This window comes from Sardina pilchardus, chromosome 6 (assembly GCF_963854185.1).
Source record: "Sardina pilchardus chromosome 6, fSarPil1.1, whole genome shotgun sequence".
Lineage (NCBI taxonomy): Eukaryota > Metazoa > Chordata > Actinopteri > Clupeiformes > Clupeidae > Sardina > Sardina pilchardus.
Window position 1 is genome coordinate 7,237,579 of NC_084999.1, and position 18,022 is coordinate 7,255,600.

General features: G+C 42.6%; 1 protein-coding gene across 1 annotated transcript; it reads right to left on the bottom strand.

Annotated features, from left to right (window-relative positions):
- Positions 1-2,150: 2,150 nt before the first annotated feature.
- On the bottom strand, positions 2,151-14,084 carry mchr2a (melanin concentrating hormone receptor 2a). The gene is made up of 5 exons (XM_062537933.1): positions 13,894-14,084; positions 11,780-11,989; positions 6,252-6,446; positions 3,170-3,289; positions 2,151-2,469 (listed from the first exon to the last, which is right to left on the bottom strand). Exons 1-5 carry the CDS (start codon positions 14,082-14,084, stop codon positions 2,151-2,153), a joined length of 1,035 nt encoding a protein of 344 aa, XP_062393917.1.
- Positions 14,085-18,022: the final 3,938 nt, after the last annotated feature.

An 18,022-nucleotide genomic window follows, 5' to 3' on the forward strand; every position in this document is an offset into this window, starting at 1 on the left:
AGACGCTGTCCTTGTACTCGTCTGGTCTGGCCTGGTCGGGTAGCTATCGATCCCATGCCAAGGGCAAAGTTTGGGGGGGGGGGGGGGGGGGGGGGCGCGACCCAGACACTCTGGCCAGCCAGTCCTGTTCCTGGTGCTCCAGTGCTGGCTTCTCACAGGCGCTTGCTCTCCCTTTCCCGATAGCTAGTTTAACACACACACACACACACACACACACACACACACACACACACACACACACACACACACACACACACACACACACACACACACACACACACACACACACACACACACACACACACACACACACCTTCCCTGGGGCTGTCTCTAAGCCCAGCCCAGCAAACACCAGACAGCTTCAAAACACCCCTAACGGTTTTCAGCCACACAGTCAGTTTTCATCATAAGCGACATCGATTGGTATTGACTTGTACTCACTCACGGGCAACAAAGATACTGGGCACCCCAAAAGTGTACACACATTCATTGAGGCATGTTTCATGCACATCGATACATTTTTCTTTCTGATATATTTTCACAGCAGTTTAAACAGGGTGACAACACCACCCCACACTGCCTTGCTCAAAATAGTATATATATATATATATATATATATATATATATATATAAAAGAAATACATTTAGGGCCATGCTTATTGAACATTTACATATATTTAGAAGTTTCTGGGTAGATGCATTTTCAAACACACTCAAAAATACAAATACAGTTATACACAAGGACAATTGAAACATAATTCATTATTCTTTACAACAATATTAATTGTACATATTCAACAGGATTGTTTGGCCATCCCAATTTCAAAATCAGCCTGTTCTAAATTCTGCCAACATGAGCAGTTACACTATGACATGTAATACCATACATTTTCACCAGGGGGAGACAAGTTACCACTGTATCAGTGGTGAATGATGCAAGCTTTTTAGTGACACTTACTTCTTGGCTTGTGGATTCAGGCTTACTTGGAGAAAAGACAAATGCACATTGCTCTTTCTCCCCAAAAAGTATGTAAATCATCTGGCATAACATAACATAAATAAAACAAGAATCTCTAAAATACTTAACAAACCGGTGTCCCGTTCATCGGATTAAGCCTGAAAGAAAACTTCAATGAAAATCTCCATTGACAAAAGCATTTATTGACTATCATGTAGCCAACTGCCAGGCTTAATCCATGAGCGGAAAACTATATGATAATTGGGTCTATGCTGCATCAAACAGGGACACCTTTCACAGGAATGTGGTGGATTATGCTGTGGAATCACTGTGCAAAAAAATGACTCAACAGACGGGACATTTGACATCATCAATGGCGTACTGCCTAACATGGCCTAGTAGCGGCCAAGGAATACAGTACAGTAGCCTACATACAGTATAAGACAAAGCATGTGCATCTCATCATGAATACCGTAACAACTGAAGTGTCTCAGAAGACCTTAATGTACAGGTGATTTTTGACGTTTCTTGCTTGCGTCCTCCATAACCCACCCTGTGTAGAAACTCATCTCCTAATTATATTACTGGAATGCAAACACAGAAAAAAACGTAATCAGTAATCCAAGCTCTCACTGGGTCCGACCAACACCAACTGGAACTGTGCTGATGAACATGGGATCACATTCGGGAATCTGTGCACATTAGCAAGTGCATCACCAGGTAATAAACTCTCTGCTTTCTGAATCCAGTGGTCTCCCCCTCTGTGGCATCAGAGATGTAGAACTCCTTAGAGCTTGACTAATATCGGATATCAAAGAATGGCCGTGTTGATGACAAATATGAACCACATTGCATTAGGACATGCCACGGATCAGGAATTTGATCACACTGTATTGTGAGTCAGACCATGGGCAGTGGGCAATAAACTGGATGAGGACTGGCTGTGCAGGTTCAGATACTGGATTGGGGTGTCCTACGCTGGGTTGGGTCGCTGGGTTGGGTCGCTGGGTTGGGTCGCTGGGTTGATCATCTGTGGGTCAGGAAAGGGTCCTGCGCTGGGGTGGGTGGATTGGTCACTGGGATGGAGCGTGCGGTGCTGGGTTGCTGGGTTGATCATCTGTGGTCAGGGGTCACTGACTGGGGCGGAGTGCGCTGTGCTGGGTTGTTGGGTTGATCATGTGTGGGTCAGGGGTCACTGGCTGGGGCGGAGTGCGCTGTGCTGGGTCGTTGGGTTGAGCTGGCGGCCCTGTGCCGTGTGGTGGCGGCGCAGCCGCAGGCGGAAGTGTCCGCTCAGCAGGATGTAGATGAAGGGGTTGACGCTGCTGGCGGCGTAGCTCAGGCACACGGACAGGTAGTAGCAGGTGTGGTAGGCCAGCGAGGGCCGGCGCACGCTCAGGTTGACCAGCTGCAGCACGTGGTACGGCCCCACGCTCACCAGGAACACCGCCACCAGGACCAGCACCGTCTTGGTCAGACGCACCACCCGATCCCTCGGCACACTGCTGCTGTATCTGCGGCACAGGACAACACAGCAGGAGCATTGAGTAAACAACTGTGGGGGGAATGTCAACAAAAAACATGTGTGTGATAAATAAATAAACAAAATGTCAGCAAATGTTTGAAATAGCAATAGAAAAACATGTTTGTGACGGAACGGGACACGTCAACAAATACTTTAAAGATCGGTTGTCTTCATGCAGTGGACATCATGTAAAGTAATAAGTGGTTCTTGTAAGTGATAAAACAAGCTTGAGAGGAGGACTCTCAGGTCCCTAAAGGGATCATGGCTCCAGTGCACTTCTATCCAAATGTTGTTGTTATGTTTTCTCAATGAAATGATCTACTTTAGGCCTGGGAAATAATGATGCACGGGTTAACCCATAACCTGCAGGTGCAGGCAAGAAGTCCAGATAATGCGCATGGCGAGTGGACCAACTGTGCTTGGACAACCTAGGCTTGGTATAAATATTGTTTGTCTAGTTACTGTTAACATACGAGTCTGTAAGCAACAATACACTGTGCTTTAAAAACTGTTTGAAGAAAGCCACAGGTGGCTGTCAATCCCCCAGCATCTAAACCTTAAATAGAAACATTGATTTTCTTGGCACGCTCTCTCGCTGTGTTTCTCCCTCTCTGCCCCTCTCTCTATCTATCCACCCATCCATCTATCCATCCATCCATCCATCGTTCCACCCATCAGGCATAACTCACTGGCGCGCCTTGTTGTTCCTCTGGTACATTCTCCAGGTGTAGCAGAGGATGAGGATGTAGCAGAGGAGAATGAGTGGTAGAGGCAGGAAGAAGGACACCAGGGTCTGGTAGATGGTGTACCTGCAAAGACACAACACGCACACAGCAAATAAACGTGTGTGTAAGGTAAAGCTCCGGAGAGAGTACAGCAAGAACACAGATCAATCTGCCATTGATTGCCTATTGCAAAAGGATGATTACCAATTGGGGCTTAGTGGGTGAGTCATGCTATCTTGGCCCCTGGCAGGATTTACAGGGTGTTTTGTACCTTGAGGTACCTGACGTCAGTCCTTGAGAAGCAGAGGGCATGTGCGTTAGATGTGTTCTCATTAGGCTGAAAGGTTATTCTATGGCTGAAATATTAGCTGTAGCTCTGAAATAAAATTTAATTGGTGCTGGTGACTTTGGATAAACACGTTTGCCAAATCAAATCAGGCTTATCGACCATGTATACTTGCATATACAAGACATTTGGTCTCTGCATTTATCCCATCCGTGAATTAGTGAACACACGCAGCACACAGTGAACACACCGTGAGGTGAAGCACACACTAAGCCGGAGCAGTAAGCTGCCTTCATACAGCGGCGCTCGGGGAGCAGTGAGGGGTTAGGTGCCTTGCTCAAGGGCACTTCAGATGTGGACTGGTCGGGGATCGAACCGGCAACCCTCCTGTTACAAGCTCGACTAACCAGTAGGCCACGGCTGCCCAAATGAATACATGTCAATGTAATGTAATGTATCATGTACAGTATGTGATGGTGAGTGCACACCAAACCGACTTCAGAAGCACTAGATTAATCTTATGCAGATTTTTGGTTGTATTCTATGAACCATTAAATTAGACCCTGGATCCCCTGTCTATAACCATATGTCTTAACCTAACCCTGTAAACCACTACACAGAACCATGAGTTATTATTCAGTTGGATAGGCAATGCTGTTAGAAATCTGTTTGTGATCTATGTGCCAGCTAGCAGATAATATTCACTGTTCAAACTAGCATTGCAGGTATGTGTTTCGCCAACATAAGGCTGTTGTTTAGTAATGAGTTACTTACTGTTAAGTAATAAGTAATAAGTATGTATTTTTACATTGTTATTTCTACAAGTGGTAAATAAGTCAAGTCACAATATGTAAACAAAAACATTTTGGAATTAGAAGTCTATCTTGTCAATTTTGTCAAACAAACTGGTGCAAACCATTTCCAGTCAGTTATGTGAACTTAGGCCAACAGTGGGGGTGTCAGCCTGGGTTATTGCATACACAGGGAAGAGAAGGGAATTCTTCCATGATTCTTCCAAAGACCAAAATCTTTCCATGCCAAAAAGTACTAGATGAAACAACTAGATGAAACAAACAGAAAAATCTAAATACATCTGACTAAAAAGTAAAACATTTAAGATGAACAAACACGATCTAAAAACAAACCCCTTCTCCCTGAAGGGTATTCTTTTATCTAACTCTGATTTAGACTGCAAACAAGTTAATTTACCAAAAAGTTGGTGCGTTCCTTCCATGAACATTATGCTTTAAGCAGAGTGTCTCAAGCACAGTGCAAACTCTTGATTCACACTGCACGATTATGTAAGGCTTTGTGTGACAGTCAAAATTTATGAACACGTCACGACAACATATGAGTTATCAACGTATAGAGGTCCGGACCCAGACACATCCTGCACATGGCTCACCCATATTTACAACTCCGGCACCAGAACTCCCCTATACATTACAGCAGTGGCGCCTGCAGGCGTACGGCCGTACGCACTGTGCGTACCTTGAGACTACTCATCAAGGAAAGAAAATTACCCTTGTGCATGTGTATTAACATCAAATTGGCCTACCATAACTTCCCAACTATGCACAGTATCCCATTAGCCGCATGCCATGCCATCAGGCTATTTACAATTTTCTATATGAAGTTTGTCAACACGTTATCAAAATTAACTTAATGCAGAGCTACTGTATATCCACGCGCACATATTTCATTTGAGCAGGAGAGATTACGCACGCAGGCGCGCAAGTAGGCTACTTGTTGTTTTCTTTTACTCGGCTATCTATTATGGTTATCAGAACACAATGTGACGCTAAATCACTAACTCAAATACTCATAGTGGATATCGCAAGTTCTTTTAAACAACGAAAAGAGAAAGAATGGAAGATGGAGGCAGGAAAGCTAGAGGAGATTCCAGATGGGCAATAACAAGCTAGGTAGACAATTTGTGTGCTTGTCGGAACGTTAGACTAGCATTACAACACTGTTTAACATCAGACGTTAATGCTTGAACAAAACTAAACGTAACTTAGCAGTAACTTAGCTGTGTAACGTTGTCCAAATGAGTATTGTGTAAGGGATAATCAACGACGCGCCGTGCGTTTATAGGAAAATAATGCACGTTCGAAGTGGTAATAAGGACCCGACGCCGCAGGCGGAGGGGACTATACACTTCGATAAGTGCATTATTTTCCTATAAACGCACGGCGCGGAGTTGATTATCCCGCTTATACCACTGCTACTATCACTTTCAAATTTCTAATTGTGTTATCGCATGTGGATGTTATAGCCTATTGATTGGTGTGCGTACCATAGCATTAATTCCTGCAGGCGCCCCTGCATTACAGCATATCCTTCACATGTTAACTAATGTGTATCTTTACAACCATCACAGAAATGTGTCTTAATCTATGTGGATAGTGTCTTCTTTTGCTCACAGCATGTGGATGTGGATTACATTTGCAACAGAGTACAAAGTCCAACAGAGAATTTCGTTTCTGAGGAAACTTAGATCCTTTGGAGCCAATAAGGACACCCTACACCAGTTCTTCACATCCGCAATACAAAGCATACTGATTCTGAGCACAGAAATGTCTGTGTAAACAGACATTTAAGTATCATCTTATCTTATCTTATCTTATCTTAACTGGATCGAGCAGGCTCTCTGCTTGGACCCCTAATAGTAACCATCACCGTTGTCGTTGCTGCTGTGGCCCCCCATTCTCCCCCCCCCCCCCCAGACATCGGCTCACGGTGCGACGGCGTACGTACCAAAGCAGCGCCCTGCGGGACGGCAGGTTCATGGAGCAGCTCTCCAGGCCGTCGGGGAAGCGCAGGACCTCGGAGTGGACCCAGGCGGGCAGCGCCAGCACCCCGGCCACGGCCCACACGCACAGGTTGATCCAGATGGTCTTCGAGCGGGTCCTCAGGCTTGTCAGGCGGAACGGGTGAACCAGCGCCAGATACCTGGGGGGGGGGGGGGTAGTCACCAGCAGAGGTCAAAGGTTAGAGGTTGAAAGGTAAAGGGGGTCAAATGACTCAAAAAAGCCAACTCTGGCCAGGGAGTTAAAAGTCAACTCTGCTGTGAGCTGCGGTTAAGCATAGATAGACCTTTTGAATAGACAGGGGAGAGAGCAGTGACCCGACCTGGCCCTGACCCCAGGTCTACGGGGTACCAAACCTGCCATGTGACCACCGTGTCAAAGGGTCAGCCTCTGTGTATGGCAGTCAGAGGACATAGCCTACCGTACTCAACCTGCCGTGACTGTATGATTTCACTGAGCGTCTGCAACAATATCTACAACTAAGCACTTGTGATCGGATCGCCCAAGATGCATTTTAATAACATAATGTAAACAGGGCCTGAGTGACTTAAACTATATGACAACTGTAACTATTGTGATGATAAAGGGTGCCTTTTGTTGGCATACAAACTCATGTGTTATATACTGGCTGATTGTCTTTAATTGTCTGGTACTACTCCATGTACTCCACAAGATCATTACACCACATATACAGTAACACCACCAGTAGACTCGGTAGACAAACACTGAGGGTCAATTTAGCAGATCAAACACAGGGAAGGTAGATCATCAACGAACAGTGTAGCACATTAACCTCCTGTAAAAGCCTTTGACGAGACCTCATGACAGCTTCTGGAAGACACTAAGGAGTTATGTCATCTCGTCCCATATGGACCGTGAGCACTGCAGTATAAACGACGACATGCCTATCCTGTTCCTCCAATGGAGAGCAACAGTACAGTGAAATCTGGAGTTCGTCAAGGATGTATAACATCAGCACTACTGTTCAACATCATCATGGCGCATGTCGTGCAGAGGATAACAGACAAAGGGAGAGGAATCTCTGGTATCCAAACATGCTATAACACCATAACCTTGCCGATGACCTCAGTCCTAGATACAGTACACGCATACAGTATACTAAAGACAGCCATACTGCATATCCCATAGACAAGTAGTACTGGTCATCAACCATATTAAAACTCAAGACATGCCCATACACATATGTATACCAAAAACAACTGGACAATACATAGGGGACATAGCTGACTTCACATAACATAAACATAACTGTGTACTACAATGGACATTTATGAATGAACCAGATTAACAAAACAAGGATCACCTCCACTAGATCAAAGAATTGTAGATTGTGGATACAGTTTATAAAGCACACCACAGACCTGTGCTGTACACTATCAAGTCTATTCAATGATGCAAAATGGCGACAAAAAACACAAGAGGACACCTACTGTACATGTATTATGCATTATGGACTTCTGACACTCTCTTTAAAAACCCTTAGGTGTTTCTTTTATGAACTATTAGGGCTGTTCGATTTTTCCCAAAAATAAAATCCCGATTTTCTTCTCTCAAAATCCGATTTTCAATTATGATTATGATTATTTTGTAAAATGACAGAAGGCAAGAAATTATTTCAAATATGCTGTTTATTATTGAACATTTTGCAAATAATTTCCCCACTGGGATTTAAGTGCAAAACTTATTAAACTTATAAAACAATATTAAACAATATTAGTTATTAATAATTCATTTTAATTGATTAATTGAAGAACCTAAAGAACCATTTAGGGATGCGATACTGTATATGAAGCATGCATTTTTGGTTCTACAGTACATGCCATAGCACCTTCCTTTTTAAGAGTGCAGCAGCTTCTCATTCACTTCTTCACCTCTCTACCCTCACAATGCACAACCAACATAGTTGTGACAAGAGTGGCTTTCAAGAATCCAGCTGAGAAAGACTTGATATACTGTAAGGACACCCACACACGGACCTGCCTCACATTATGCATGACGAACACAATCTTGAGCTGCAGCTTCCCAGCATGTGAGACTGAAATGCAGAGACCCATTAGAGAGAGAATGAAAAACAAGCAAAGTGCGGGGACTGTCATCACTGTAAAAATGAATAATTATATTAAAATAAAACCAGAAAAAGAAAAATCCTTTTTTTGTTCCTACTGTCTACAGAGTGCTGGGGAGATTTGCATAATGTAAGAAATGACATACGAACACACGTTATTGCTGTGTATATATTGCCATATATTCTACAAAACATGAGGATGACTGTGATTAATAAATTAATGAGTTAATGAATGACCCAGAATCAATGCTTCATGGAGAGGTTAATGCACTGTGTGGGAGCATTGTTCTTGTGGTTTACTAACATGTGTGTGTTTATGTGTGTGCGTTTGTGAGTGTTAGTGTGTGTGTGTGTGTGTGTGTGTGTGTGTGTGTGTGTGAGCGTGAGAGAGAGAGAGAGAGAGGGAGAGAGCTATATTGTGGTGGTGGTGGTGGAGATGTTTTTGTTGTGAGTACAATACAACATGAAGGGATCTGAGGCTGTAGAACTGGTGACATAATTATGGCAGAAAACACAATCACAGTCGTTTTAATGCTATCCACTTACAGTAGTATGCCTTGCTTGATACTTTAAGGGGGAAAACAAGCAATATGTTCTCTCACCAGTGAGAGGATCCAATTAGCTGTAGCGCCTTATCTAAACACATGATGCACACAAACACGCACGCACACACACACACACACACACACACACACACACGCACAAACACACACAAATACACAAACAAGCATACTCTAATTTACATTTACATGAATGAAATCCATTTCATGTTATCTTGTAGGCGGGATGAGGATGCACTGCATATGCTGGCGTGCACCTGCTCCAGGCCCATACGTTTACATTACATTACTGCCCGGCTCCAGGGCAAATCTGATTTAGAACCAAAGAGCTAATGCATATGCTCTATAGAACCAAGAGCTAATGCATATGCTCTATGGAACCAAGAGCTAATACATATGCTCTATAGAAGGGCAAATTACGGTGCCTTTAGATATAGCTTCGCTTTGGACAAAGGTGTCTGCTAAGCAGCATAACCATAGCCATAACATAACCATATAGTGGGGGTGTAAGATTTGATTTCTGGGTAGCACACATCCTGTGACCCTATACTTGCGGAATCTATGCTATATACAGAGTTTCTAAAACGGATTGTTCCGGTCCTTGATTATGATTGGCTGAATCGCATTTGACGCTGTTGTAAAATCCAACACAAACATACATACATATATTGGGGATGGCCACTTCCTGTTCCAACATGACTGTGTACCAGTGCACCAAGCAAGGTCCATACAGACATGGATGACAGAGTTTGGTGTGGATGAACTTGACTGGCCTGCACAGAGTCTTGACCTCAACCCAATAGAACACCTTTGGGATCAATTAAAGCGCAGAGAGCCAGACTGAGAGCCAGTCACCGCGTCTAACATCAGCGTGTGACCTCAAAAAAGCGCTTCTGGAAGAATGGTCAAAAATTCCCATAAACACACTCCTAAACCTTGTGGAAAGCTTTCCCAGAAGAGTTGAAGCTGTTATAGCTACTGAGAGTGGACCGACGTCATATTAAACCCTATGGATTAAGAATGGGTTGTAACCGAAGTTCATATGGGGGTCAAGGCAGGTGACCCAATTCTTTTGGCAATATAGTGTAGATATGTCCAAAGGTGAACATCCATAACTCAAGCATGAGCTCTCTGCATCTGCTCCGTTACTCGATATTATTGGGGGGATCGGGATTATTGGGGAAGAGTGCGGCATCAGTAATGTAGTCCTAGACTCTTCTTGGGGTGCTATATACAGTAGAACTATGCTGGCTTTAAGGAACACTTTGGGGTTCCTCTGATGAACTTTTCAAAATGGTTTAGAGAACCAATTAGGGGTGTCATATATGAAGCATGCAGAACCATTTTTGGTATATATAACACCTTTTTTCTAAGAGTGTACTGTATATCTAAACAGTAGGCATATTGACATTGATATTGATATCCACCGTTCACGACCTCAGCACAAGCTTGGTTAGACAACTACAATTTACATATCATTGCAACACAGCAAAATAGATATGAATATCATTAAAAGTGACTTGGAGAATACACTGTTGAACTAATTTGGGATACAAGTGAACTGGATTCGTATTCAACTCAGCTGAATCTTTTTCCCATATATCCCCATTATGCCATAGAATAGATCACTCAGGACAGTTGGCATGGCATATGTTATTGACTGTACACATGCTGGATACCAGATAAGGGTATGTATTTAAGCCTAAGTAGCTTACACTGCTGTGTAGTAACTGTCACCAAGACTCTTGTAATTAACACATTGTGTGTGTGTGTGTGTGTGTGTGTGTGTGTGTGTGTGTGTGTGTGTGTGTGTGTGTGTGTGTGTGTGTGTGTGTGACTGTGTGTGTGTGTGTGTGTGTGTGTGTGTGTGTGCTGCATCTCTCTCTCTCTCTCTCTCTCTCTCTCTCTGTTTATGTGTCTGTAAGTCTGTTTTGTGTGCAAAGGAATATCCTGCACCTCCCGCCCACACCTATTGAATGTTATCAGTGTCCTTCATCTTACAACATGAGCAGAAGGTTAGAGGTCAAGGAGGTTATTCAAAAGCCTTTTCCACAGTCTCTTTGTCAAGCAACTGATCACTAGATAATCAAAAACTCCTGTGTTCTATGTTGTCCAGATCGTCTCTGACCAGTTAATACAATAACCAGCTAGCTTCAGACTGACCATTCTCGTAATGCGACTTGCTGTATCAAATACATGCAAATCAATGAAATAATGACATATACCATCATTTCTTTTACTATCAGCCGCGTCTTATACAATGATTTTGCAAAATATCTTCAGCTATGAGGTTAATACACGGGGGGCAGTTAATAAGGTACTAATGATGGTTTTGTTTCTTTTAAACCTGCATAAAACACTGTCCTGCGTCTTATATGCACAATGCGGCTAATACACAAGACACTCAAGACACTGAAATCACATACAGTAGCCCCTTGAAACAGTCACAACATTCATGTCCTTTTGAGTCACGCACAGAGGCAGACATCCCGGGTTCAGAACGTGAAAGTCCTGACAAGTATTTGATCCAACCATTTAGTAGACCAGCTCATCCTAATTAGCTGCCAGGTCAGATAATTAGTGCTATCACCTGTGTTAAGTGCACAGGTAGAAAGAATATCAGGCAGGACCTGGGATGTCTGCCTCTGATGCCGTGTAGTGTGTAAAGGGAGTTTTTGTATAATGCTGATTGTTGTGAAGACTGTTTGTGGTTCTTAGCAGATGCTTTTGCCCCAAGTTACGCAACATCAATAAACAACATTACATTAACATTGCAATTAACAGCACTGACGGTCATGCTGAGCAGACACTGCCGAGCGCTGGACTCACCTGTCCAGACTCATGGCCGTCATGATGACGGCGCAGGCCACCTGGTTGCAGTTGTCCAGCGAGGAGATGACGGTGCAGAGCGTGTTGCCAAACACCCAGTGCCCGCCTCGCGCCCACTGGTGGATGAGGAAGGGCATGACGGTCACGTGCACCAGGTCGGCGCCCGCCAGGTTGCACATGTAGACGTCGGGCACCGTCTTCTTGGGGGACCTGTAAAGTGGACCAGGAACATCTGCAGTTGGTACAGTGCATTCCCCCCAGTCTCACAACAACAAACAGACCCCAACCATAGCGTCATTTACAATGAGAATGTGTGTGTGTGTGTGTGTGTGTGTGTGTGTGTGTGTGTGTGTGTGTGTGTGTGGTGGTGGTGGTGTGTGAGTGTGTGTGTGTGTGTGTGTGTGTGTGTGTGTGTGTGTGTGTGGTGGGGGGTATGTCTGGTATGGTGATTGCTGGAGAATGACAGTCGGGGGAGTGAGGCTGAAACTGCGTTAATGAACTAGTTAAGTTGTCAGGAAGAAAATGCTGATAGCTTTAGTTAATGACATCGTTGCATTACAGTACTTGTAATTTAGCAGGTGCTCTGATTCAGAAAGACTTGCAGCGCACTAACTCCAGGGGCAGTCGTTCCTGAAGCAGCTCAGTAGCAGTGGTGGCAGCTCAGTACAGTACAGGGCTACAAGCCTTGCTCAGGAGCAGTGGTGGCAGCTCAGATCAGTACAGGGCTACATGCCTTGCTCAGGAGCAGTGGTGGCAGCTCAGTACAGAGCTATGTACTGTAAATGCCTTGCTCAGGAGCACAGTGCTGGCAGCCCCGGGTGACGAACTCACAACCAGATTCCTGATCCCTTACTCTCCACAACCACAACAACATGTTACTGCATAACTCACACTGATCCTAGTCCCTCCTATGCAGTGCTGTGCTGCCTGCCCCTATCACACTCAATCCTTAATCTGAAGACCGCTCGCTGGAGCCCTGCTGCCTCAGGAGGAAATCCTCTACCAATAGCACAAGGAATTTAATATCTCTCCTGTGTACAGTATATCTGAAATTACCATAATGAGTGACAGGCATAATGCATCCCTGTGCAGAGATATACTGTAGATCGCAGGATCCATCCAAATCTTCTTACTGGCAGTGAAAACTCACAGATTCTCCAAGTTCTTGCCACAATTCTCTGCAGAGATGTCTGGCTAAACTCGACCAACATGGTTTGTTGTGAGATATTTTGAAACAACATTGCTTGGCTCTGAAATGGAGCCTGAGAGCGAGATTACTTTTTTATTCAAACAATCCATAGCTGATAATATTCTGGTCTATATCTTCACATCCAACACAGCCACAGGTGTCTTAAAATTGTTGGCAATATGTTGAGTTTATTTTTGCGACTTCAGAAAACTATTTTAAGGACTGATCAAATTTGCTTACAGAACCTTTTCCTGGCTTGTACTGTAGATTTTGAAATAATGTGTCCGGTGAAATAGCTACATCCTAACAAGGCAAGGCAAGGCAATTTCACACTCATGGGCAAATTCAATGTGCTTCACATAATCAAATACAGCAAGTAACAGTAAATAAAAGTATAAAAGGGTTCTGTTCTTAGCAAGTATATAAAATAGAATGATTACTCTCATTTAAATCTAAAATAAGACAAAAAACAGAGCATATCTGATGAATAGGAAGATCATTTGATCAGTTACTGTAGCAGAGAGCATCTGATAGCAGTTAGATCTTAGATTTCGCTTTTAAACCGTTAGAGCATGTTTCATGTCATGCCTGGAAAGTGTGCGCTGCTGAATGGTTTAAGGAAACAGTTCAGACATCTGCATGGCAATGACAAGAAATCCTGAAATTCAATCAGCTAATTGCATCAAAAGGAAAATCGTCCAATGTAAAGAACCATGCATTCGAGGTAAACTTTGATGACACAATACACATTACGGTTTCATAATGAAAGCTTACTCAGTAAACTTCTAGGGAATACTGCAGATTATTAATTTGCACACTAACGGTGGTGTAATCCTGGACTATATGATTCGTTCTCTATCTTTCCAATAAAAATAGCCTACATTTGAAATAAGTCCAGTTTGGACAACATTAACTTATATCATACCTCAGAATAGTTACTAGTACCAGGATGTTCCCCACTAAGCCCGTGGAACACAGAAAGCCCACGAAAGCTGGTAAAATAGTTGTTTCTGTGACTTTGACAATACTGTAGTACTCATCGTTGTCGACATCGTCACTCCATGAGCTGTTTGGTGAAAATGTGCAGTTCACAACAGTTGAATCCGCTTCGCTCATCTTTAAGTTTCTAAATATAGACAAAAAATAGTCCAACCGTTAAAAAGAATCAGTGTTCGTATATTTGATCGGCATATTCTGGCCACATATTAGTTGACGCTCTGAGGTAGGTCATTTCTCTCCCCTCCGCTCCAAGAAACCTGCGTTTTGCGCGCATCGCACAAGGTGCACTGTAGCCTACACTGTAGCTATATCCAGCTCAAGCCTCCATTCACATGCTTTCAACGTAATTGACGGTCGAGATGTAGCCGATAAGGAAGAATGAAGGCAGCAGACACTCAACTTGTTTTTCTACTTCCTCTCGCTCAAACACATAACCATTTTAAAGTCACAAAATACATGTTTATTTAATTATTTTCCATTTATTCACTCAATATATTTTCTCATTTATTAGACGGTTTTTATTCAAAGCGACTTAGTAAATGAGGAATAACATTAATAATTCAAGTTATAACACTGAGGAGATCTTAGGTAACAATGGCTTAAATACTATGACCAGACAGGCGAAGAATGTATTAGTTTAATAACTAGTGAAGTGTATAAAGAGATGGTGGAAGGAGGAAGAGGAGGAGGAGGGAAGAGGGAAGTGTAAGTGCATTTTCTTCCTTCTTGTGTAACACATGTTAATCTGTTCTATACTAGTCCAGACACCCATTTTGACTGTGTATGTGACAAATGGAAAGAAAATGGAAAGAAGCTAAGAAAATGGATGCTGGAAAGCTATATAGCCTACTATATACAGTAGATGGATGTTACATTACATCACAACAACTTCTCAAGTACCAAATGGTCACCTACGGTATAGTGTAATTGCACATGAAGAAGACCTGTATACTGCCAAACCCAACACAACAATCTGTAACATGAAGGGATGTCTGTGTGTGTATGTGTGTGTGTGTGTGTGTGTGTGTGTGTGTGTGTGTGTGTGTGTGTGTGTGTGTATGTGTGTGTGTGTGTGTGTGTGTGTGTGTGTGTGTGTGTGTGTGTACTTTACATGTGTTGAATGAAAAGGCTATTATGCACAGATGAATGAATGGATGAATGAATGAATGAGTGAGTGAATGAATCAATGAATGAATGAACAAACAAACAAACAAATGAATCAAAAGACCTTTATAGTAATGTGCTAATATTTCCACTTTACATAATATGGTCACTTATGCGCAGCACCCATTTAGACATTGTTGACGTTTTTGTTTCTGGTTTCCTCACCACTGATGAAGCACCTCTGAGAAATGCACCTACAATCATGTGCGTATAAAGCCACACCTGAACTGAGAGCCAAACACCAGTTTCACTTATAAGGCAGCAGTTCAGCTGACCACATAAACACGGTCAGACAGCTGCCGTGCAAAGCAATGAGAGGGGGTTTTTGGAGGCGAATGAAGAGATCAGATGATTCCCTTTGAAGCTAGGTGATTAGAGATGGAGGGAACAGACTCTTCACCTCTCAGGAACATGAGCAGAACATCTCTCTCCGGAAAACAGTGATGGACGCTTAGTCAATGTGGATGCTCTACTGGTTATGGCATGACAAAGCTGAGCGATTATACCAGAAAAAGACACAGAGAGAGAGAGAGTGCGCAAAAGACAGCATCATTTTTCAAGAGTCTAACAAACAAGAGAAATGTATACTGTAGGTTATGCGTGTTTGCCTGTGTTTATGTGCATTTCAGTTATTTTGTGCGGGATGCAAATGGGTAATTTTTCATTTTAGACAAGAAAAATAAAAGTCATATTCCAGCTGCCAATGCAAACATGAAGTGTACAGTAGCCTCTGAACGGGCTGAGCATTCATTCATACAGCGCCACAGCATAAGAGCATGTCTCAAACCACAGAGCCCAGCTTGACTTTGATCCTCGGTCAAGATAACACAAGACTTACCATCCCCCTTATTCATGGTGATGTTTTTGCATATTACTGTAAGGGTTACGTTTGCCACCACTCAACTGTGCACGGCATGGCGACGTATCCTGCGTCATATTCTGTCATGTTAAACAGGCTTGGTTGTTGCTTGGCCACCGTGGGAAGTACCCTACCTACAACACATTGGAACACCTCTGCTGTGTGCGAAAAACTGTTTAAAGTGGGTTGTTCTTGACCACGTTTGCCTCCCCATTGCCACCATACTCGCTTGCTGTGAGAGGGCCTTATACTGTATGTGCTTTGTCAAGTGCTGTTAGACCATTTCTATTGTTTGTGGCACAGTAAAAATGAATGAATTTACTGAATAAAAACTGAATTCAGTGACATTTATAATGCACTTTGTAACAATGACAGTAACAACTGATGGCAGTGTACTGATGGCAACCTATAGTCTGGTTTGGTTTCTGTACTCACAGAATAATGTTAGTGTCTAGGTTTAAAAGCTGACATCTGACAGAAGGCTTCTTAATGCATCTGGTGCTCTTAATGGGGCATCTGGTCTGGTGTGTCTGACTCACCAAATGCATCTTTGAAATTGGATGTATTGTCCATAACTAGTACTGTTCATTGCAAAAAAGAAAGAAAAGAAAAAAAAAAGAAAAATGGTATACTGTCAAGTTGCCTTTCAAGAAGGGAATTTGATTTAAAACCACCATCAGCAGGATAGAAATAGAGCTCAGACACCGAGAAGAAAAGTGGCATGATCAATATGAGGTAATAATTATATTGTAGTTTTTGTCATCAGTCTCCTAGAAACACCTTTTCTTTTGTTACACAAGGGGACTAAAGGAGTAAAAGAAGTCTAATTCTACCTTTCAGGGCTCTATACAAATCATCAAAATTGAATAAAATTAAATTCACCATCACTGAATGATTTAAATAAATCAATTAAACGCGGAGAACATTCTGATATAGACATATTATGAAATGGATGAAGAAAAACAGCACCTGAGCTTCACCCTTATGCACCGAACAAGAGAGTGTACTGTAGGTGATAGAACTCCCAAGAGGGCTGGAGGAACATCTTACTGAAACCTCAACAATAAAATGAAATAAATGTGGCATAATATTTTATTTATGTTTAAAGAAACGTACATCTCTTTTTAAGCATAGCTGGATTCTCCATTATTCAGTATTTACTTCACTATAAAGAGGCTGGTGAGGTGCTGAAGGACTGTTCTCTCTCTCTCTCTCTCTCTCTCTCTCTCTTTCTCTCAAGGTATATTCTCAGGAGGCGCAATTACAGCAATGTGAGTGTGGTGCTGCTGTGAGGTAATGTTAAGTCCTTCATGTACAGTGTTGAACGATAAGCTGGAGCGAACAGCGTGATAAATGCCAAAGAATGAAATGGACAGAAGTCCTGCAGCTGCCGATTTATCCTCTCCGACTTTCGCAATTATACAAGTCAATTAAAATCCACTTCAGTAAGTTTTGTTAAAAGCTTGTTTCAGTTTTAAATGACCTTGAGGATGACGAACACTTCACTATGAATGCCCAAACAACAGGCTACCCTACTGTGAGGAAAAGAAACAGCACAATGATTCCTCCATTGGTTTCCATTGCCAAATGCAAATTTAATAGTAGATTCAGCAAGGATATGTGTGTGTGTGTGTGTGTGTGTGTGTGTGTGTGTGTGTGTGTGTGTGTGTGTGTGTGTGTGTGTGCGTGTTTGTATTGGCTTCTTAACAGATGGAACTAATGAAATGGGCTCTGGATCACAAAGATAAAAAACATCAAAACTTTGGGGAAGGTGGTATCAGGTGATGATCTAACTGCACTGTAATATTCATAGTCTGAACTGAAGGCCGAGACAGGAAATAAAGGCATAATAAAACAATAAGACAAAATCAATAATACTGTAATAATAAAAATGAGACATAAATCAATGCACTGCGTAGTATTACGCTCAATTGTTTTCATAATGCAACATGCATTCCCTTGCATTGAGATCACAGTGGTCTAGGTTTTGATTCAAATTAGAATCAACAAAGTAGGCAATGGTGCTCAGTCA

Bases quoted from the DNA above. Each gene is read 5' to 3' on its own strand.
- mchr2a (XM_062537933.1), bottom strand. From the start codon at position 14,084: ATGAGCGAAGCGGATTCAACTGTTGTGAACTGCACATTTTCACCAAAC. The intron at 6,447-11,779 runs GTGAGTCCAGCG...CCCCCCCCCCAG, and splicing joins ACGGCCATGAGTCTGGACAG to GTATCTGGCGCTGGTTCACC. The intron at 3,290-6,251 runs GTACGTACGCCG...GTGTCTTTGCAG, and splicing joins TCCCGCAGGGCGCTGCTTTG to GTACACCATCTACCAGACCC.